At 30.5% G+C, this 24,103-nt stretch overlaps 3 protein-coding genes across 3 annotated transcripts in view; 2 read left to right on the top strand and 1 right to left on the bottom strand.

Annotated features, from left to right (window-relative positions):
- LOC137933088 (muscle-specific protein 20-like) overlaps positions 1-24,103 on the bottom strand; it is a 29,969-nt gene that overhangs the window by 5,273 nt on the left and 593 nt on the right. The window lies entirely within an intron of this gene.
- On the top strand, positions 9,125-10,759 carry LOC137933089 (myophilin). The gene is made up of 4 exons (XM_068776871.1): positions 9,125-9,230; positions 9,694-9,893; positions 10,009-10,129; positions 10,276-10,759. The coding sequence occupies exons 1-4, from the start codon at positions 9,225-9,227 to the stop codon at positions 10,456-10,458; spliced, it is 510 nt and encodes a 169-aa protein (XP_068632972.1). The 5' UTR covers positions 9,125-9,224; the 3' UTR covers positions 10,459-10,759.
- On the top strand, positions 20,673-23,897 carry LOC137933010 (protein takeout-like). Its single transcript, XM_068776735.1, has 6 exons — positions 20,673-20,742; positions 21,388-21,480; positions 22,048-22,195; positions 22,353-22,486; positions 23,076-23,225; positions 23,704-23,897. Exons 1-6 carry the CDS (start codon positions 20,673-20,675, stop codon positions 23,895-23,897), a joined length of 789 nt encoding a protein of 262 aa, XP_068632836.1.

The raw sequence follows: 24,103 nt of genomic DNA, 5'->3' as shown, positions 1-24,103 counted from the left end.
AGGTTAAATTATATTTTCATTAAACATGTTCTTCACAGTGTCGTTAGGTAGCGTTTACAGTACTGCTGTGTTTTTTTTAATTTAAAAATGATTTTTTTGGGACTTCTGTGTTTATATGGCTTATATAACACCCATCCACTTATTTTGTTATTCTTATTTTTTTATTTGCCAAAACATTTTTCATTGTTATTGTGATGGAAGAATTACTTATTTTAAGGTGACATTTAGTGTAAGTATAATATATATTAAAGATATATTCCTTTTTTAAATAAAAAATCTCCCTTAAATGCAAATATTAAATGCTTTTAGTTTTCTAGTTTTAAATCCAAAATTAAATAAATATGTAGAAAATTAATTAATGAGACATTAAAATATATTTTAAACAAAAAGAAGTATCTTATAATTATTTTTGAGTTATTAGGTAATTAGCTTTTTTTAAAAAATATTATTGATAAAAATTTAAAATTTCATTTATACAACAAAGATTTTACTTAAATCTCATGGCAAGAAGATGCTATATTATGGCAAATAGTATTGATAATAAGAACGAGAATATAACAGATATTGATGTTTAGATTTTTCTTGCAGAATACAAATTCTATAATCTGTAATAAATACGGGTATAAATGTATACATTTGAATATACACAAGATAATTGGTCATTATTACAAATATGTGTGTAGAGGTAACCCAGCGGTAAAGGACTGAGACTTGCGATTGTAGGTCGCGGGTTCGATTTTGAGGAATTGCTTCTGCTCACAAATTAGTTTCCTGAGTATGGGCAGCAGCGTCCTCTACGTATCATTATACTACACAGCGTTCGCTAACTCACCTGCCAAGCTGGGCAATAAGGGTATTTCCCCCATAGATATCTTTATGGACGCCTATGCCTTGTTATGGGCGTCTATGGGTTGAAACGATGTCGTCGATATTTGGTCTTATGTGTAAATGCTTTATTGGAATGAATATGAGGCACACGAGCCAGCAAAAAGCTTAAAAGCTTTTAAAATTATACTCAATCAGCCATTATAAAGTCTGCAGTGATATGATAGTGATAGTAAACATTAATCAATTTTTATATATAGTAATCCGAATTTTGATAACGCTTTTCTGACTTTGTTATCATTCACATTTATTATTTTTGAAATCATAGTTTTTTGATTGGTTGTAACTTATATTTATTGACAGCGAATGAGCTATCCCTTTAAAAGTTTTTGATCTATAACAAATAGTCATATATAAATTAAAAGATTAATATAAATACTGTATATTAAAATTTATTAACGTGCTCAAAAAACTTGCTCATACTTCTTTTTTAAAGATATTTTTGTAGTCTCGTTCAGGTCTTTTTCCAGGCAGAGAAATTAACTATACCTACCTATTTCTTACTTCAAAAAGTACGTCGACATCTTTAATCTTAATATAGTAGAAGTGAAAGTGTACAGATATAAATAAGCAAATGTGATAATTACTTTTAAATACTCTTTCCTACTTGACATATTAGAAACCAAAATTAAATATTTAAATTTTACAGTATTCCTAATATAAATCTCGATTAAATGTACTGTGTCTTTCTTTCTAAACTTTCGCACTTATAAATTTACCAAGAATAGCATTAGCAAAATCGGTCGGCTAAAGTGATTCTGAACTCCTACTCCTTCTCCTCCTCAGAAGTCACAGCTCCATACATTTTAGGAGCTCCGAGAATCCTTTTTTTGAATTATTTTATTCTTGCCTTTTGACCTTATTCTGAATTTTATATAATATAATTATTTTGTCCTTCACAGATTAGTACATAAAAATGTCAACATTTTCCAGACTATATAACCGGCGGAAAAAATTTATATTTTCTAGTCAGATATTAAACATTTCCCTTCTAAAGCCTACATAAAATTGATTTATAATAAAATATTCAAATCAATTTTATGTAGGCTTCAACAACAAACAAAATTGGTTTAAATTGCAATATAAAATTGTTGTCTCATTTTTTTAATTAACTCTTTTAATCAGTTAATTTTCTACAAAGTTGGTTAATTGTTATATTTATAGCATATTAAATTTAAATGGTCAGTCATTGTCGATTTAAATTTTCTAAATTATTTATCTATGTACTTGCTTTCCGAACAGGCTTTGTACAGTCAAAAGTTATTGGCCAGTAGCACTCCAATAAAAAAATTCCAATGATTTATATTCTGTTTTTTTTTTTTCATTTATGGTCCTTGTAATGCGGTACCACTCGTACTCGCCTATCTAATAACATTGGACAGGGTATTTGCATTTTGATTTTTTACATACTTTTATATTTCTTTACTCTTCTTTTATTCGTGATGATATGATATGATCTAACTTTCCTTTTCTTTCATCCCATAATTCTCTAGCTTTTCTCTACATACTAATTTTCCTTTATGCATTGCCTCTCTTCCTTCACCTCGTTCCTCAAATATCACAAGTTTTTTTCACTATTATATATACTTTATTTTTATGTTATATAATTTTTGTATTCTTATTTCTTATACTTATTTAATACAGGTTATCACATTTTATCACAGACATGATTTTCAATTTAATTACATTACTTCTATTTTAATTATATCTGCCTATTTTTTTCTAAGATATATTTTTGGTTTTATTGCCTCCTTTTTATTTTAATAATAATAAATAATTACTTACCTGTACTATTTTATATATCGGTTTTGTTTCTTTTAAATGAGGAACGCCGGCGTGTTTTGATTATCGTTAATTAATGAGGCCTTTCCAACATAACATGAGTGATTATGGTCACTTAGTTAATAATTTAATAAATAAGTTAATTTTGTTATCGGTAAGTACTGGCCAATGCAAGTGAACTATCAAACGGGCGAATTTCATAGTAAATTATCAAATGAGTAAACTATAAAGACTTATTCAGATTTCATGAATTATACGCATATTTTTTAAGTCGTTGCAAAGTTATGGCGTGACCAAGGAAAATAAAGATTCACTTTCAGAAACAGATTTCTCAATACATGATTATAACAAAGGTTATAGTTTTTATCTCGACATTGTGTATAATGACTGTGAATTTAAATAATTAAATAACTACTTTATCCATTTATCAATACGATAAAATCTTGCGTTAACTAGAAAAGTATTTAACTTTATAAATTATAACAATAAAATTGTTGTAGCTCATATGGACTACACATAAAACAGATATAACATTTGGCCACTGAGAAGTCGCATATGTTCTCAGTGAGATAGTTCTAAGGTAACAACTGTAACTAATTTTATATTTCTAAGCTTCTAAGTTTGTACTTTCTTACTGCCTTTTGTTACTGTCTATCTCCAATAAAGTAAATAAATAAATAAATAGGCTGACAAAATCGTTTTTCTTAAAAATTTACCATGTCAGTCAATAGATGCACTGCAAGGCACATGCTTACTCTAAAAATCGATACGTTGACCGGTATTTCGCTACTCGCATCCAGCGACTGCCCGTTACCTTGACTTGTGGTGGGTCCACTCGTTGAAGGGCCTACTCATGCAGTGTCAACTGCCTCGTAGTCACCCCTCAAGAATACGAGCAATTCTATAAGATTGGAGCATCTCTAATTTCTTAGTAAATAAATTCATAAAGTTTTGACGTCTTTTTTCTTCAAAAATATGAATTCGCTATTGCACAAATTTGCATTTCATTCGCAATATAAATTACATTTTATAAAAGCGTGGGATCTGTACAAGTTTAATAAATAAGATGTAACCATGTTTATTTTCCCTAGTTAAAAATAAAGACTGCATTCCTCACGAGTATCAATTACAGTGATGGCTGAATGATTCAGAACTTGACAAGATTGTAACGAAGACGAACATCAAGCGATAAATTTTAAGTTTATAAATGATTAATTTTTATTAAACGATGAAATTGTTTTTTTTGTAACGATTACGGGATGTTTTGTGTAATTTTAAGTCATTGGTTAATTCGTAAATCGGTTTCACATGTTGATTCGCACCCTTGCCCTTGTCTGTGACAAACAAAGTAGATAACCTTGTAGTTTACAGTGATAACCAAGTATGGAAAGAAAAATACGTATGAATGTCAATAATTGCATCTTTATTGCACATTATTATCATATAAGCGCTTCTTTTTCCTTTATCACTATTCGTATACGAACATAAACGATGAATTATCTGTTAAAAACATGTTCCGTTGTTGTGAATCCTCCTTACAGTTATTTAAAAACAATTTGTTTACATCTTCCTCGATTAATATAAGGCACATCTTCTCCTTGTCATTGTGAGAGATAAGGTTATATATATACTCCTCAACCTAGCAAATTAATTTAGACCGCCATTAGCCATCTCTCTTTTTGTAAGTAAAAAATGGTCGACATACAATGATGTAACTAGTTAACTTAGTCACAAAACCTCACTGTAAGTATAGTAACCACTATGTAAGTTCATTATTTATAGGTGTAAAAGCTATAATAATTTTTCAATGACGAATTGTACATTTTCAGCAATGAAATACGATACATTTTTTTTATTGAACTGAGTTAGGCAAAAAACTTCTGTCCGCGCAAAGGACAGTAAGTTATCAATAATTAATTTATATCTAATAATCCGAATTTGGAAATCTTTTTTATTATTATGTTATCATTACGTTATAAATCAATTTCAATGCAAAAATATTTATCTTTTTTCTATAATCATTCAAAAAATACGTTGTATAGAAACAACCATTTTTAATTATAATTTAAGTACTTTTTTAAAATAGATCAATTCTGAACAGTGACTGGCAATACCGTACGGATTTATAAACGAGTTTTACTCGGATGTAAAAACGTTTTAAGAAAAATAAGCAACATCACATTTGAATCCGGGATCGTTATAAAATAAATAGCCGGGCATTTTCCGACACGTGGCGTAATGGATTCCGTTTTCAGTTTGGCTTAGTGCCAATCATGTTTGTAATTATACAATACTAGTATGTTCATTCGTTGAGAGGAGATTACATCATATTACGTATTTAATTTTCGCGTTTACGAAAGCAGTTAAACGATGTTATTTATGTTTCAATTCTTAACGCGTGTATTGAAAGATATGAGAATCATATACTACCTTATCTTCAAATATTTTTTGTTTAACTTTAAGCAATTAATTGTAAATTATTATACTCAAATAAGTAATAACATAGATGTATTGTATATTTTATTAACATATATTAATTTCTGCCTGAATAAAGTCTGTAGGGACAGTAAGTAAATAATAATAATTTTTTATGTAGTTATTCGAATTTTAAAAGCGATTTTCTTGATATTTTATCATTACTTTATTTTTTATTTTTGTAACTATTAATATTTGGATAAGGAGTACAATCAATTAATTGAAAGCAAATGAGCAAATATTCAATCACGATCAATGTACGCAGATTGATAACTCGGAAAAATAATTAATAACGAGCTATTTGTGTATACTATAATACATATTTGGTTTTTAATTTTTTATTTCACATCTTTAAATTGTTTGTCACTTCGAAAAAAAAGATGGTAGGCATTGTAAAAAAGGAAGCCGTGGAAACCAGAAGCTGGCTAACGTCAATTATTATTGTCATTCAGTAAAAGTTAACGCCGTGATATCTACTAAAACAACAAACGATCCTATATAATAAAAAAAACATTTTTTGGTCAAAATTTTTTATTCGAAAAATTATTGCATTTAAAACTTTGATTGACATTTATATTTTTTATATACTTTTAGTACTAAGGATAAATAAAATTACTTTAAATTAACAAGAAATTAAAGATGATCATGTTTATATTATTAAAAGTGTAAATTTTAAAGCATTGTCCCCTTAAAATTGATTAATATAATTTTAAATGTTTACTTTCAAATAAAAAAATACTAATGGTTTTATACGAATGTATGCGATATAGTTTCTGTTTATCCTCGTTCACATTTTAGTATAATGTCTCTTTAACGTGGTAATTACTGTCAACATAAAAAATAAAAAAATATTTTGTTTCATAAATGTTTATAAAGTCACCAATGATCTGTAAATAACACAACGTTTGCTTTGGATCTCAACCCAAATTTATTTACACTTTATTATTTTTATTTTGTGAATATACGAATTCTAGAGCTTAAAAATATGAAATTGGTTCTTAGATAAGTGTAGCATTTCATTGTTAAACATAGGTTTCCTCCATTGTTTTCCAATAGGACCGTTTGGAAGTGGCCTGTACCTTTTTTCCGACGACCGTAACAAGGTCTTCTGACTACTATTTCAGATTAACTTTAATTAATCAAAACAGTTTAATTTTTCAAAATCGTAATAATAGCATCTTAATTAAAATATAACCAAAAGAGATTTTTTTGCTCAGTTAAAATGTGACTCATTTATATGTATGATATTATAATTACACATGAAAAGTTGTTAAATTTTATTTAAAAGAGGCTATTATTGAGTTTTCGGCCGGCTTTTCTTAACGGATTCATATAATCGCCGATTTAAATGCCTATTTGAATATAGATATTTTGAATTTTGAGTTTTAATTTAAAAATGACATATATATTGACGTACTGGTTACGAAACACTACAGGATGGTTAAGAAAATAGTTAGAAATTTATTTTTATTAGTTGATTCTTAAATCATTTTTAAAACATATGCCGTGAGCTCACAGAGACAGCCGGGATCAATGTTCCTACGTTCAAAAGCAACTAAAATAAATGTTGCCAATGGCTTAGCATACATAGTTTTTTGCACGCAACAATGTTAGATTTTACGATCCTTTCAAAACGGCGCCGCAATGCGATGTTGCCGAACGTTTCGTCTCATAAATTTAAATCACATCCGATTATTCATGGAAAAATATTACCCGAACTCTAGCGTATATTGTAGTAAATAAATAATTTAGTTAACAAAATGTACAAGTATGTCATATAGACTAAAAATTTATTTTTCAAATTATTCGAAAATTTCTCTATGATTTCTTATAATAAATAATGCATAACATTATTCTAGGTTGAGATAATTAAAGTAAATTAAATAAAAAAATATTACATTATTTCGAAAATTCTAATAAAAAGTATGACAGTAAATCCAAAGATTTGCTAATTCACTTTTTTGTTTCCGCTTTATGTTTTATGGCATACGTTATTTTCAAGTTCTAAAGTTTTTCGGCAAGAAGTAAATGTTATTTTTTATACTCAATCAGTTTAACATATTATGTATATTATTTCCTTATTGTTCTGCATGCCAAGCAAGAGACGTATTTATTTATTTTTTGATACGATGTAGGTTGCTTTACCAGTATTAGCTTTTTTATATTCCTTCTTCGACATTATAATGTCTATAATCTAAATGTAGTCTCTGTTAAATTGAACTATTCGTTTATCTTTTTGAGTTGTATATTACAAGATCTAAGGCAGTGAAACAGAAGTAGAGTGCAGCCCGAACTGAAACGCCCACGGGAGCCTTCGAGCTTCGCTTTTTTTAAAAAAATGATAGGCAATGCGCCCTCTACGTATGTAACATATCTTATATATAATAATAACAGGCAGACATTGCCAGCATAATTGACGTAGTTTTAAATACACACCTAATTTTGTTGTAATCAACTGTAATACATATTTTTGGTAACTCGACAAAACTTCTTTACAACCGGAAACAGAATCTCTAAATATCAAATCGGAAGACGCTTCCAATGTAAAAATAGCGGTGATAACATCAGTGCTCGATGCAATAACAAGCTTCCAGAATATTCATCGGAGAACAGATGTAATAAATATACATTATTTGATGATTTTAGTATGTACTTTTTAAAAGATTCAATAACGATTACTGTGAAGGTGTTACTTTTGTTGCAATACAGCCTTCATCTTATTTTAAAATTAATATTGATATGATATTTTTCACTTTCAAAAAGAAAGGTGTTTTATTTTAGATATATTTATTTCAACATCATCATTTCAGTCGTGAGACATTCACTGTTGGATTACTCCATAGATTTTCAATACGACGTAAATATGGTCGTCTATTCGTTGGGTAGAACGTCTCAAATTTGCTTTAATTTATTAATGCGCATATATAACAATAACAAAAATAAAAACACAGAAACGTACTATAACAAAGCATTGTTTCATAATGACTTTCCGGATTTCCAGAAGGTTAAATAACTAAATGTTTTTTTTTTAAATAATCAGTGAGCAATAGTTATTTACTTTAAATTTTCCAGCTATGTACTCTAAATATTTGATTAAAATAGAATATCTATAATATAATATATATATATATAATAATAAGTATTTTCACGTGACACTGTTACGTAGTTATAAGAATCTAAGAAAGACTCTAAGATGTGACTTTGAAATATTGTGATGGAAAATACACAGTTTTTCAAAACGAAGATTACGCAATTTGATGTAATTTTAAATGTTTTTGAATATTATTTTATGTATTTATTTAAACATTCTAATTTAAGAACTAGGAAGTTTATCCACTCAGATATTTGCAACGGCCAAGAGCTGATGAGTGACATCAATTTAGCGCCAATTCTCACAGCTCAAGCTTGAAGTCATTGCTCGTTAATTTGATGAAACTGAAAGAACTTTGGCAGTTCGATGTATATTAATCAAGTCATTACAATTGTCATCATTGCAATTTTGTTCAATCGTAAAATGTCCCAATACTGATAGCGCAAGACTCTACCTAAATCTTATTGTCTTCCCTTTTTAAAAAAATCAAGTTTTGTTACATATTATCATGTAATAAAAAAGTTGTTAATATTTTTCTTTCTAGCGTACAGGCCCATAAAACTTAGATTCTTCAAAATGCGATAAATATTTAATGGAGTTAGTGAATATGAAAAATAACATTTATTTTTACAATTTACATATTGATTGTAAAAGGGTGTAAAATCTTTAAAGAAGTGAGAGTACTTTGTCATTATGGGTACTCTAATGTGCTTCCTTATGAAATATTAATGCATTTTGATCGTTTTCTTTGATTAACAAGTTTATTTTTGTAATGTTATTTATGTCTACCGTCACGCTTTCGACATATGACGTACATATACAACTATATTAATATGTACGCGCTTCAAAAGTATATTAAATAGATATGACGTCACCCGCCTCCGACGAGAGCGCTTGTTTGGGCGGGCGGGATCCGCCGCAGTCTCCTTAGCGATAGCGACGCGGATACTGGTCTATCAGTGCGATCTAAAACTTCGGACATTCAACCAAAATGCCTGTACGTTACTTTCTATATACCATGTAACATTCATTATCCACAAGCCATTTACCATTATTAAAAGAATAGTTGATTCGTTTTTCTTAACTAAACATTAACACACTTTCAAAGCCCCACTCAAAAAGTTTTCATGTTTTAATATTATTGTAATAAATGTTTCATTGTCTGTACCTAACTTAAAATAAATAATAGATACTAGAATGGTCATCTTAAATAATGTGAGCTTCTGTGGTACATATGCGTCATTTAAGCTGCGTTCTTGACCATCCTTTAAACTCGTCAGTTCCAGACGCATCTCACGGAGATAACGCTCATATGTTTGTGTTATTTTCGGAGATGATACTGGAATATGCCCGCTTTGCCATTAAACGGCAACTACTTGGCACTGGAACGAAAATTTTATGGCGCACGTTCAAAAACATGTTCTCCTTTGAAATAATTAACAAGATTTTAACGTTCACAGGCTAGAAATAAGGATCAAGAACAAGAAGTTTTAACATGGATTGGACAAGTATTAGGCGAACCTTTGCCTAATGGCGCGTACGAAGATATCCTTAAGGATGGCGTCGTGCTTTGTAAACTCATCAACAAACTTTCACCAGGATCCGTAAAGAAGATCCAAGAAAGGGGCACGAACTTCCAGCTTATGGAAAATATACAAAGGTGAAATATATTCTATATTTACTTTAACATTATTCTAGCAATAAATTTTCACAGTATTTTACGCTAACATTGTTGATGTAGTATTTAACCGTTTATTTTTAAATTCTTGTTTCAGATTCCAGGCTGCCATTAAGAAGTATGGAGTGCCTGAAGAAGAAATTTTCCAGACAGCCGATCTTTTTGAGAGACGTAACATTCCTCAAGTTACACTTTGCTTATACGCATTGGGTAGAATTGTAAGTATTTCATAATTATTATTGTACATATTTATTATTTTAGATGATTGTAACGAAAATTTTGAGTTCTTGACCTATTTTCTATTATATATATAAATTGAAAATAAATAAAAGAGAGTAAGTGTAAATCTTATATTTCAAAATAGACGCAGAAACACCCTGAATGGAATGGACCTCAGCTCGGACCGAAGATGGCGGAGAAGAACGAGCGCACATTTACAGAAGAGCAACTGAGGGCACACAATGCCGAATTGAATTTACAAATGGGTTACAATAAGGGTGCCTCACAAGCTGGACTTGGATCTTTCGGCAACACCCGCCACATGTAATTACCTAGAGACGAGAAAAAAGTATACATTTTGAAGAAAGTAAATTATATTACTATGAAGATTGTTTCTTTGTACGGTGCGTGAGACCAATACCGATAAGTTCGGATAATCAGTATTTATTGTTTTTTATAAGCTTTCTCTTACTTTGTTTTAATTTTATACTCTTCTTTTTATTTTATTTTATTGGATCTTCAATTTTTGTATTAAGTACAACAACGTGACAATACTAACTATAGAAACGATAAATATTTTGTAAACTTTTATGAAATTATTTATAACATACGATACTTATATATAATATACTTCTGTTATGTAAATACAAAATTTAACAATAAAGTTTTTATAATAATATTTTGTCCTTTGCTTATAACATTTTCAATACTCATTTAATTGATTATTACTTATTACAAGTTGCTTGTTAAAATGCAACTAGTTTTTAAGTTTTCTGAACGAGTAAAAGTAAAATAAAATGAAAGATATAAATAAGAGATAACAAGTTCTACGGGTTTCTTGAAGACGTATGTCATTATTTATATAATAAAAATATACATTTTATGTTGTAAATTACAGTCATAGCTTTTTATTTTAAAAGGAATTGATGGAATAATTGTTAATCAAAAAACTACAATACAATTCATTATTCATACAACTTCATTCAATGAGTTATTGAATTAACTTCAAATCATAAAATAGTAATGTACAATTTTAGCTGGTCACCCCAATTCCTAGTAGTGAGTTGCCCAGCAGTAGAGGTCTGAGGCTTGCGTAGGTCGCGAGTTCGATTCCGCAGACACAATCATATATAATTTACACTTTGTGCATTAATTATATAGGATTGCCACTGCTCACAAACAGGTTTCCAGAGGGTGGACATCAGTGTTCTCTGCGTACAATAACACAACACTGGGACCGCCATGCGCTAAGCTTTGCAATTATGATGGTGCTGATTATCTTTGGGAGAAGCTTACTCTATGCAGTGGTCGTCTGTTGGCTGAAACGTCGAACGTACAATTAATTTTATCATTTATGAGTGCTTTATGTTGTGTTGAATCTTGTATGTGCGATTGTTGCATCATTATGAATACACTTATATTATTATGTCCCAATAAATGATGGCGTAACAAAGATAGGATTCACATTTATATCTAGCTATATAAGGATCAGAGGCGAGAGATTATTACACACATACGTTTTGTAAATGGACGTCGATATTTCAAAATTCAAATTATTAATTTTTATGATTGCGCTGATATTCATTACGTATAATAAACAATTTACGTATCGTATATATTTCTAAATAATGATTTTAAGATTTAACAAATGTGTTTATTAATGACATTCGTATGTAAATAAAGTGATAGAAGGCGCTTGCGCTTTTTTAAATTTGGGATAACGTGAGATTTTTACTTATCCAACTAAAATTGAGTGATGAGCAAAACTATAAAACTAGATATTAATTATGGTTAATATGATAGCCCAGCGGTAAGGACTTAAACTTGCGATAGTAGGTCTGGGTTCGATTCCCGGCCTGTCTTGCAGTGGGCGTCTTTGTGTTGAAACGATGAAGATTAATTATTTTTATTAATTTAAGATACATGTTTATTTTTAATAGCTAACATAAATACCGGATTATCAAGAAAAAAAGGTCAAAGTTCATTAAAAAATTGCAATAGTAATTTAACGAAAAACAATAATGACTCGAAAAGAACAAAGACTGAACAAAAATCTGAGGTAAGTTATTCCGTGTTTTAATACTAATGATAATTTCTTTGTTCTTTACTTTATATTCAAAACAACCAACTCAAAAGAAGGAAAATGGTGGTGTTACTTTATTTTAGAATTCACCAGTAGTGATACATCCCGTTTTTAACAAAACGACACTATGTTTTATTTTCTAATTTTAAACATATTTTGTCTTCTAATTTAAGCTGTTAATATACATAGTGACTAAATGAGATACGATACTGTTTCAATTGAAATGCAGTAACGTTCATAACACTACTTAGAAAACCACTAAATAAAAACTGCATCTAGAAATGTGCATTTCAATTTATTTTTAGACATATATTTTCCTTTCATTATTTAATTCTAAATACATTTTTAAATTGAATTATTTACATATCAATGACATGACTGGTACTAGACTGAGGAAACGCCTTTTATTATCTAACTGTTAATGAAAATGAAAAGATATGACGGTAAATAGTACATATTAATAAGTTAATGTAGTCAACGTAAAAATATAAGAAGACGTATATAAGCGACGTATATAAAGTTAATACTAGAAATAAAGATAATCTTGTTACGCCCTTCTACAGGCTTTTTCAAATTAGTAGTTAATTTGTAGGTTAATTTGTACGGTAATACAATGAAAAAGATGTTAAAAATTCGTTCCTGTGGGAATGATTTTTAAGTTATAATAAAGCATGACAATGAATTGCGCTCCTAGTGTAATTTATCCTAACTGGATAAGTATAAATAGAAAGTTTGTTACGGATTAATTCTGTTTTCTTGTCAATATTTATAGCTTAACCGAATTTTATTAGAACGAATACTGGGCTAGGCGTGTTAAAGATGTGCTGAGTGTGTTAAAGATTATTGTCAAACTGGGATTGACGTGTCAAAACAAAGATAAAAACTCAAAACGAAAATTAAACAATTTGAAAATGAACCTCGTCTTGGGCGCTATATTCGTTTCCCGCTACGATTCTAAAGTTGGACACCTTAATAAAACCAAATCATGACATATCAGAAAACCGAAATAACATTTTTTTCTTATTAGATTTGGGATATGTTAAGGTGAAATATATGATTCAAAAAAAATTTACAAGTCAATAAAATTTTAGCACCTTGAAAATATAATATAATTCAAGAATAAAATTCGTTCTTCGTACTGGATTCATTTGCCTGAAAAAATGTTATCACATAACTTATGTTTATAGTACTTTCTTTACGAAATATATTCAAAATTACTTTTATAATTCATGCCATGCGTTACCTTTTCTTTTATTATCTGTTTATACATCAAAAAAAGTGTAAAAAGCACTGCGAATACTAATAAATGTGTTATTCAAAAGAAAAACACAAAGTTCTTTATTACTTTATCCTTCGACATTCCAGTAATTAAAATTAAGGACGAACTCCATCCTATATTAAGCAGACGTTCCTCGGATGCTCAGACTGGGTGATTTCAAATTTATAAGGTCATTACAATTACGTTACTTCAACTTGTAGTTATAAATAATATCATGACTTCGTTTAAACGTATTTTAAAAACTTTCGAGTAGAATTTGTATAAAAAAAAAGTATTACATTACAACAATATTTTTATTTAAATATTTTGTGTAATTTAGAATTATAAATAGTTACATGAATAAATAATTCTGGAACATAATATCATATTGAAATGATTCCTTGACCGAATTGAGAACACGTATCACGGTTGTGCCAAAGGTGAATTCAGTTCCAAATTTTAATTAATGTGTTATAATAGAACATGGAGTTGGTAAACACGGCGTGGGTAGGCACTCGGTGAACCGAAGACCAGGTCTCGGGAAGTAAAGATACGGGTAGCCCAAGACCGGTCTTTGTAGCGATCTTTGGTTGATAACCATGCCTCCCAGACGGCGTCTATAGGATGATGTTGACAATAGTGATAAGAATAAAAACTGGAAGTGTTATTTATCCTTTTTCAAATTCGTTACCTACATAACTATTACAGGAATAATTTAGATTTTTCAGGTCAATGATTCATTTCGGTAACTTTCACAAAGTACTAATAGAATTTATTAGACAATTATACAACAACAATTAAAACCGAAAAAACTTTGTAGCACTTCACAGAAAGACATTATCTGAGGTTATTTAACTAAAATAGCATCGATACTTTCAACGTCTTATAAAAACATGGTTAACGTTTCATTTGAAATTCTTTTTATAATGTCTATTTACTAAGGTAAACTTGTTATTTTTTAGTTGTGATTATGTATTATTAAACTGACATATGATTATAATTTTTTAAAGTATATATCAACATTTGATTTTTGTTTTTAATGTCATACTATATTATATTTTTAAAATTGTAATTAAAATAAACGAAATCACTTTAAAATACAAGAGTATTAAAGCTACATTGTAATTGTTACTAATTAAGTCCAGAATGTAATTAAAATACTCTTACAATATGATAAATGTGACGGACTAGTTGGAAGTTGCGTCAAAGACGAGTATTAATTAATGTCATAACGGAGTACAAAAGGTCATTGAACTCTAGAGTATAAATACCATTCGGATAGATTTTAACGGCAAAAATTTCTTTAGATAATCCGTGTCTCGTTTATTGTGATTTACAAAGTTGTAAAATATTTTTTAAAAGTTACAGAAATAGATGGTCGTGTTTGCGGTTGGATGAATATGCGGTTGATTTCGTCATCTTTCGTAGATAAAATATTAGTTTATGTTTAATTTTGAATGTATTTCAAAACATTAAAAACAATATCTAAATTACTAATTATATCCTAATAAATCGGAAATAAATATACAACCGTGAAATCTAACTTCGGGCTCATTGGCAACCTTCGCTTATCGAATCTTGAAGTGTCTATTATCGGGATTTCTTTACTAGACCAAATCAAAATGCGGAGGATCCTTTAGTAGAAGAGTACTGTTTGGGCAGGCCACATAGAGTACAGAACATTTAGCTGCTAGAGCCTTAAGGTTGTAAAATGAGACCACGGACCAACAAACGCAGTGTGAGCCGTCAAACCACGACGGGGATACATGACCTTTTATATGTCGTCGGAAAACGGCCCTTTTTTATTAAAAATTTACATGGAAGGTTTATGTCTGAGCTGTGGGCATCCAACGGCTAAATGATGATAAGTTTAACTAAAAAAGAATATTATCGATATTGCCTTACTTTTTATGCTAATTATAGCTATTAGTTGTAAATAATACAATTTATTATTGGTTCAGAAATATTTTAACAATATTTTGTATTATGCGAAGAGGAAAAATGTTAGTTAGTAATATTAAAAATCGATAAACAGATGCAATTACAAAAGAGTTTTGCTGTTTTATTTAAAAGTTATATAAAAATAGAATAAATTAATAATTTATACTTCATTTACAAGCGTTTACATACTTGATGGGATATTTATTAGTTTTAAAAATAGAATCAGTTATACGAGTGTAATCTATACAAGTTGAAATAGCAATGGGCAAGTCATATAGTGCGCAGAACAGAAGGCCGATGGGACCTGAAGGTTCTGGACTGGAGACGACGAGTCTGCAAGAGCAGCATAGGACATAAAATTACAAGGTTGATATGACTTTGTTAAGATCACCCGAAATCGCTGGGTTCTGGTGGCTTCGTACCGATCCTATTGGAAATCTATGGGGAATACTATGTATGAAATGATGATGACGATGATGAACCTATTCTATTTCTTACTTCTAGAAGTAGATTTGTATTTTTATGCGCCTATGCGTTAGATTTTGCTTACTTTCCAAATGTTAATAATACCAGTGCGTATGTGGGAAACCGCGTGGTCTGTCCATTTAACTTGATCAGGCGCCAAGTACGGGGGAAGTATGAGCTGTTTAACACATTCACTGGCATACGCAGCCCTTGACACACGTACGGTTTATATTTAGATATTTACTAATGTTATTGACTGAACCGCAATTACGTGTCTATACGTTTTTGTCGTATTACACAAAACCACAATTAGGTTTGTTATTTTATTTAATTCTGTAGAATTCGTTCACAATATAACTTTATTTGTTTACTGTTTTAACATGAATCGACTAACTGAATATAATCATTTACACAAATGTTTATATTTAGGCTTCATTGGCTATTTCACAGTTGTTTAATGAGCCACGGAGACTGCTAAGCTTGAAGTTGTTCAACAAAGTCGAATTAGGAAATCGGAGATCAGTAGACAATCAAGAGTAACCGATATAGTCCAGAGGATTATTAAGTTTAAGTAGCAATAGTCAAGCCACGTATCGCGAAGAATAGATAGCCGCTGAGGCCTTAAAGTTCTGGAGAGAAGACCACGGAACGGCAAGTAAGACGTTCACAGACAAAATAAACAGACGACCTTGTAAAGGCCGACGGAAAACCCTGAATGCAGCTCATTTGTAACAGGTTTTGTAGTAAATTTATAGGGGAAATTGTAAATTTATAGGAGTTCGCAAGGACAGCGTTGGTCGGGCACCCTGAAGGCTGACGTAAGTTAAGGTTGTTTGAAGAAATTTGATGTGAGCTATTTCCTACCGGTTCAGTCGGAAATTTATGGGGGTGACCTATATACATCCAGCATTGAATAAATTCTAAGTAATTAACTAACTTTAAAAATAACGTAGTATAAAAATATATTTAGATACAATCCTGTGAATTATAGCTCTGCTTCTGAGAATTATAACCCAAGTGTCTTTAGGGTCAGAGTGCATAAGGTATCAGAGTAATGTGTACTTCATCTTCGACCAAATCGTCGCTTTTTACAAGATGAGGTGGTGATCAAACGCGGACCAGTAAGCGTTAAAATATATCGATCATTATAATAGGTTAGAGAGTAGATAGATAGATCTATATTTTAAAATAACATACATACATAATTTATTTACAAAATATTTCATCATTAATTTTCTCATGGGGGTACCAGGACAACATAATTTACCTCGTTACAAATAAAATATCATTAGCAATACATTAAGACACTCTTTTTACACCTGTCCGTAACCCGAGATATGATTCATATAACTACATTCAACATAAATCCTTTTTGTACGAGATAATACAATATACTCCTATAATCTCCGATAAAAGATAATGATACATTTTTTACACATAATCTATAGCTCTAAATTATAATTGCAAAATTAATTCCTCAATAACATCGACATACGTATTATACGCAATAATTTTGAAATATACATATAACGCAAGTTTAGACATCACATAGAAATTCATTTATGGAGAAAATAGAAAAGAAAGATCCTTGGACGACGGGGGTTTGAAATCGGGTTCGTTAGATCTTGTGTTTAATCCCTATACCATTGAAGCTGGTTAAGACAACGAGATAAAACATCATGAAATGATATGTGTTTATAGACTATAGAGTATTTTCAGATATTTTCAGCAAACGGACTCTACTTTATATAACTGCATCCAATTTGTTTTTATCTTTGAGAAATACGATTACTGCATTTTATATTTTACAGATATTTTATATTTTATGCAGACTTTGTACTTCCTGAAGTTATTGGTCTGGCGCATTCCTAAAGGAAAAAATTATTAAATTAACATATTTTGTAGTGATCGCCTTATACAGGATGATTGAAAAGCTTTTAAGCTTCTTACCGACAAATGCTTATACATTCAATCCTATAAACCACCCATCCCGCTACTCCTTCACGTCGTCGTCGTTACAGACCATAGTCGCCTACTATAAGATAAATGTCTTACTACGAGTAGAAAAAATACTACGAGTAGAGAAAGAAAACTACTATGAAATAGTACTATTTCATTATGAGCTGTTTTCCAGAGAGTTGTATAATTAACTGTTTTATAAAAAAATCTCTTCAGAATTTCTACAGAAAAAAAAATATTAAACACAAATAGTATTTTTAAGTACTATTGGCAAATAGTACTCTATAAAACGATTTTGAAGACGAAGAAGAGTGACACAGTCATACGTAGTGATGAGAATATAAGAACGACTCTAAGATGGGCCTTTTTATGAGGCCTATAGTTAGTGATCAACGCCTCGGATCCATATTACTGGCTGGTACTGGCAAAGTGTGTTTGGCGACATTCGTATAAAGGAGAACTGTGCGCTTCAAAGAATCAAACCCGCACACTGCAATCGAATGATTTGTAGAATTATATTCTATAATAATTTATTCTAAAAGAGATATATATTTAAGAATTTACTATTCGTAATATAAGTTAGTTTTCACTTTCTTGCGCAATATTAAATAGTTCAAAGATTTTTGTTACACATAGTAGTAAATTAGTAAAATGTATAGCAAATAGTATAATTAAGCACATATGAAGGCATCTAAAAATAGTTTGATTCGTGGATAGCCTCAAAAGACGAACATTTATCGTACCGTCACGATTCTTCATTACTTTAATTATTCTTTTACCGTAATTATTCCTTTACTTTAAACAGCTTTACTGTAAACATGGGAAAGGTTGTAGCTAGTAATACAAAACAATACTTGAATAATATACATTGAAGTGTTTATAATATAAAAAATATATTTTTGTTTATTTTTCCTATAGGTGTTTTTTTTGTCTTGTTAATATTGATCGACTTAAAATTGTTGTAAAAACTACTTGAGGTCACGTATAAGTAATGAAGCACAAAAAGCTGTTCAATTCGGATTATCCTTTCCATGTCTCTTGCTTCATGAGAAGAGATTTGCCGTTGCGTTCGCCGTTCAAATCTCAAGGCCGATTGGTTTTTCAACCAATGAATGGATTCATCTGTGGCAACTCCTCATGGCCCTTACCTAACATGAATAATTGGGATAACAGATATCGAAACAAATTCACGCACTACGATATATATATATAGAAACAATTGCAGAGTATAAAAAATTACATGATTAGATAAATTTCAATTAATTTCATTTAGATTAAATTTTGCTACAAATCTTTAAAATACGTACAGGGTTAAAAGTTTAGTTCCATTGCACAACTCTGCGAAGGCGCACAAACTTTCATGAAATATATTTTTATTATTTATATTTAAAACCACAAATGAAACCTGAAGGCAAAAATTGTAAACTAAAATCAATATATCAATTAAACATTAAATCATTACTTACAATAAATAATATTTATAAATAAAAAAATACTAAAAAAGACCAAAAACTATCATCGTAAAATCAAATCAATCAACAGGAGTTTTTTTTTTATTTAAACGTCTAAAGATTATTTACAAAGTACTAAGATCGCATGAGCATGAAGAGTAAGCGGATACTTTCACCGCAATCGAGCATTGTTTCCAAGTAAAGTACCAACGTCACAATTATTATTACAACATATGCGTCGCACGATAGGAATTGACGATACGGAACGAACGTAACACATATAACATTAATTAGGTCTCGATTACGATTTAGAATTCAATTAGCCGGCTAAAGCGGGTTTTGCAGGAACTAGAACTGGACTAGGGCAATACGAAGTGATTTAATTTTATAGCCGTCGTCATTTTTACTTTTTTGCGAATGCAAATTTAAGGACATTTATTTTGTCATTTATGTGGTTATTATTTAAAGTAATTTGTGTTTAAAATGTTTTATTAACAAAATTATTACACTTGAATATCTTCAATTTGAATCAACAATCATATATAATATGCCGCTCAATTTAGCTGCAAAGTAAGTCTATAAATTACGAAGAACACAAAACAATACAAACATTTCAGTCTATAGACGCTCACTGCAAGCCATAGGCCACTCCCAAAGATATCTATGGGGAGATATACCGTAATCGCCACGCCTGGCAGGCGGTTTAGCGATCGCGGTGTGGTATCGTGGTAAACAAAGGGCGGTGCTGCACATCTTATGAAAACTTGCTTGTGAGCATTGGCAATCCTTCACAATTAATGCACAACACGAGAATTGTACAAAATTGTAATCACGAGAATCAAACCCGCGATTTATGATCGCAAGTCTCAGTTCTCTACCACTGGGCTACCACTGCTTAACTATTCACACTTTATTAGTACTCTTTTTAATACTTTCGAACTAGACTAACAAAACATTAAAAAAATATATAAAATAGTCCTGTTGTTGTTGAAATGTAAAGAAATATTTTTGGTTAGTATGTTAGTATGTTACATAGGTTTGACTCGATAGCAAGAAGGCGGGTTGAGTACGATGGTAAGTTTTACGTAATGCTTTTATTTCGTTAATTATTTAAGACGCATATTGAATTACAAAATTATGCCAAGTTGCATATACAGCTAGTGGCCCGCAAAGAAGAATCTGTTTTCAAATTGCAATATATTTGTGATATTTGCATATAGTTTCAATTATTATTGTTGGCTCCCCTCCTTTACAAGTTGTCAGGTTGCGGAATAAGCAGCGGGCATAGCGGGGACTGACTAGAACCTCTGGCAAACAGCCTGCACGGGGCTGACAAGCCAACCTGACGGGATTTACGGAGCCATCGCGCAAATAAACCGTTAATCATGCAGTTCAAATTGTTGTTAGTGACCTTTGTGCTACATTATTCATCAGCAGAATATTATAAGACTAAGCGTAAGTTATTTTTGGATAATTTTATAACACGCGCCGCGGTTGACCCACATTCTTAGACCGATCCGAAGATAAACAAAATATGACTCTGTCGTGTCATCCGGTTTTTGTTTATCAAACGGGTTTCTTAACCAAAATTACGTCTCTCTGAGATAGTTATGTCTGTCAGATTGTATTTTTATGACTATTATTATGAGTAAATCGAAATATCTGAATTTCATCTGGGCCTAATTTTTTTTAAACTAAAACGTTAATTTCAATGAGCGTTATAATATATATGTATAGGAAAATGTCTACAGCAGTTCATGAATCTCCAGTATTAATAGTATTGTTCCTTGGTCTGTTACACTGTTTTAGGTTTTCATATAAACATTACACATTATATCTTCTAATATAGAGACTGTCATCGCAGTATAAAAAGAAGGCGTTCAGTTTCTTAAATCAGATAATAAATACCAAAGGTACATTTTAAAGTCAACCATATGTGATTACTTTCCTAATAATATATTAATGTAATCGAAAAACTTATAACCTTTTTAAATATTTTAGTAACATTTCCCAAATATTTCATGAAAAGAATTCAACAAAAAGTGCTTTTTTATTTTAATTGAAATTACATAAGAATCATATTTTTATTTATTATTTCAGCTGGTTTCGTAAAAACGTGTTACAAAAGCGACCCAGAATTCGATGACTGTTCCAAAAACGCAATACAACAATTGTTCACCGCTCTAGGGTCAGGTAAACTCTAATTTATTTTATAAAAGAGGTTTGTTTTTAAATTAAAAAATAAACAAAAATGACTAACGCCAAATGACCTAAACAAGTGAAATACCTGAGATGCCGGCTATGTTGTTCGCTTGGTTGATTGCACAACAAGTCTATTGCACTTTGTTAATACCTCTTGTAACAGCTGAATTCCTGTTGTAACCTCATTCCTGCCTTGTTAGTTGTGCTAATAAAATTCTCTAGTATATCCATGTTAAACTACTGCCAATTAAACTATTATAAACCTTCATTCTCTGTCGCAACATACTGTCTTGGATTATAGAAGTTGCGTTATTATACACAGTTAGATGGTATTGCATAGATTGCTGAGAATGATAGTGGCTTGGTAGGTTCACGAGCCACTAGGCTAGTCACATAGCCTCAATTACGAAACATGTATAGGTGCATAACTTGCGGAAAGCGAAAGCGCTATTTCTTCATCGTGTTTACACGGTTCTACAAAGCTAATGTTAGAATTTATTCTAATTTTCACAATATTTAAATGAACTTATTAATTTTTATAAATGAAATATATTTTAGGTTTACCCGAGATTGATATGGTTCCACTGGACCCGTTAAAAATTCCTAAAATAAGAATTTTACAAGGCGATGGTCCAGTTAACGTAAATGCAGCTCTCGATGACGTCATTGTGACAGGGTTTGGAGAGACTGAAGTTTTATTAAGCCAGTAAGTACAACTATTATAAACTTATACTAGCCTAGTACTGAAAGCAAGTGTTTGATCAAGTCAAAACAAACGGTAGAGCCGAACGGTAGAGCGAAACGGTAGACAAATTTCGTTCTTATTTTGAAATTGTAACAAAGACTTTTTTCTTATATTTCAGAGTTGACAGCAAAAGTTACGACTTTTATACGAGAGTGCGAGTACCTAAAATAAGAATTGAAGGAACGTATGATTTAAAAGGAAAAATACTTTTAATTCCATTAGTAGGTAGAGGTATCTGTTGGTTTGAACCGAGTGAGTACTTATGTATTTACGATGTACTAAATGAATTACTTTTTTTCGAGAAAGATTAAAAAATATAATTGACGTAAAAAACACTGGAAAACTCTGGATACAAACCGCTTCGAAACGGTTTTATTTGAAATCTACGGGTCGGGCTGTCCAGGCGTGGACATCTACGGCTGAAATGGTCCTAACGGTTGAGATGTATTGTTCCTGAAGATGTTAATGCTGTTAGCCCTAAGGCTTTTACAGCTTCATCGTTACTGAGTTCACGGAGCGGAAGGGTCCGTGAACTAGCTGTTGAGATGATTATTTTTCTTCAAACCAAACATTGTTTGTAATAATGAATAGTACGTAGTTATATTTCTGTATGTATTTTTGTATATGTTATATAAGTATTTTGTATTACCAAAAAAAAAATGTGTTATCCATTTTCAACTTTTAAAATTTAGCACCCATAACCAGGTCTATGCAATGGTCGTCTGGAATAAATCTCCGCCCATTTCACTTCATTTGTTTTGGCCTTCATTTTAGATGTAAAATAAAGAGGAAATAACTAGATAACATAAATACAAAATGTTTATTCATATTTTATTTCCAGCAAATATGACTATTGACATTGTAAGTGACGTAAAGTTATATGACAAAGATGAATTTGTGTTCTTTAATATTACTGGAGCACATGTAAAATACACAATAGGAGGATTGAAATTAAGGATGAACAACTTGTTCGATGGTATTTCTTCACTCGGTAAGTCTTTGAATGTGACTTATAATGCCGCCATCTATGAAAAATTCTATGAACAAACTGTAGAAGTATAAAATATAATATCTTTTACTATGTTATAGATGGCTTTATTGTGCAAATCTCGTATTGTTGTTATTTCATGATATCCTGGTAGTAAAGTTTTGCAATTTGCAACGTTTTATCTTCTCGCGTGAATACGCCATTTCTATTTTCATATCTTTCTTTTTCCACAAAACCACACACGCTTCAATAAATTTTTAACTTGCCTCTTCAGGCGCCAAAACATTTTTTTAAAACTTATTTAACCGACCTATGACTAAATATAATAAATATTGCTATATTAAAAAACAAAGTACTTTTAAATAATTAAAGAGTTTTTTTTTATTAATTATTGCGTTTTGCAAATGAAAGCACTTATTTAAAGTTTATGTTATATAGGCATGTGATGTTTAATGATATTTATTTCAAATATTTTTTTCAGAGGACAGCACAAACGCTTACCTGAATGCTAACTGGAGACCTGTATCAGAATCTCTACGACCGATTTTGTCGAAAACTATCGAAGACATTTTGTTAGGTTTCATGCAACAGCTATTTCATAACTTGCCAGGGAATTTCTTGATCGGAGACATAAAAAATAACGCAGTTGTTAAGAAAGCCGACAAAAAAGTCTGAAGTATAATATATAAAATTAGTTATTTGTGCAGGTAATGTTAGATATAAGGTAGCCTTATAATTTAACTTAATCACGTCTATTCTTTGCAACAGCGAAAACAATGGATGGCACACTAATTGTGTTCAAACTAGATAAAATAACTAATTTATAGCAGTATTCAAAGTGATCTAATGTTGATGCTAAGACTAAGTATGAATTTTGTATA

Source organism: Battus philenor, unplaced genomic scaffold (assembly GCF_028537555.1).
Source record: "Battus philenor isolate CCGP_79_NKW_IND1 unplaced genomic scaffold, ilBatPhil1.0.hap1 SCAF_12, whole genome shotgun sequence".
Classification (NCBI taxonomy): Eukaryota; Metazoa; Arthropoda; class Insecta; order Lepidoptera; family Papilionidae; genus Battus; species Battus philenor.
Note: the sequence above shows the minus strand (reverse complement) of the source record. Positions and strands in the feature narration are given on the sequence as shown.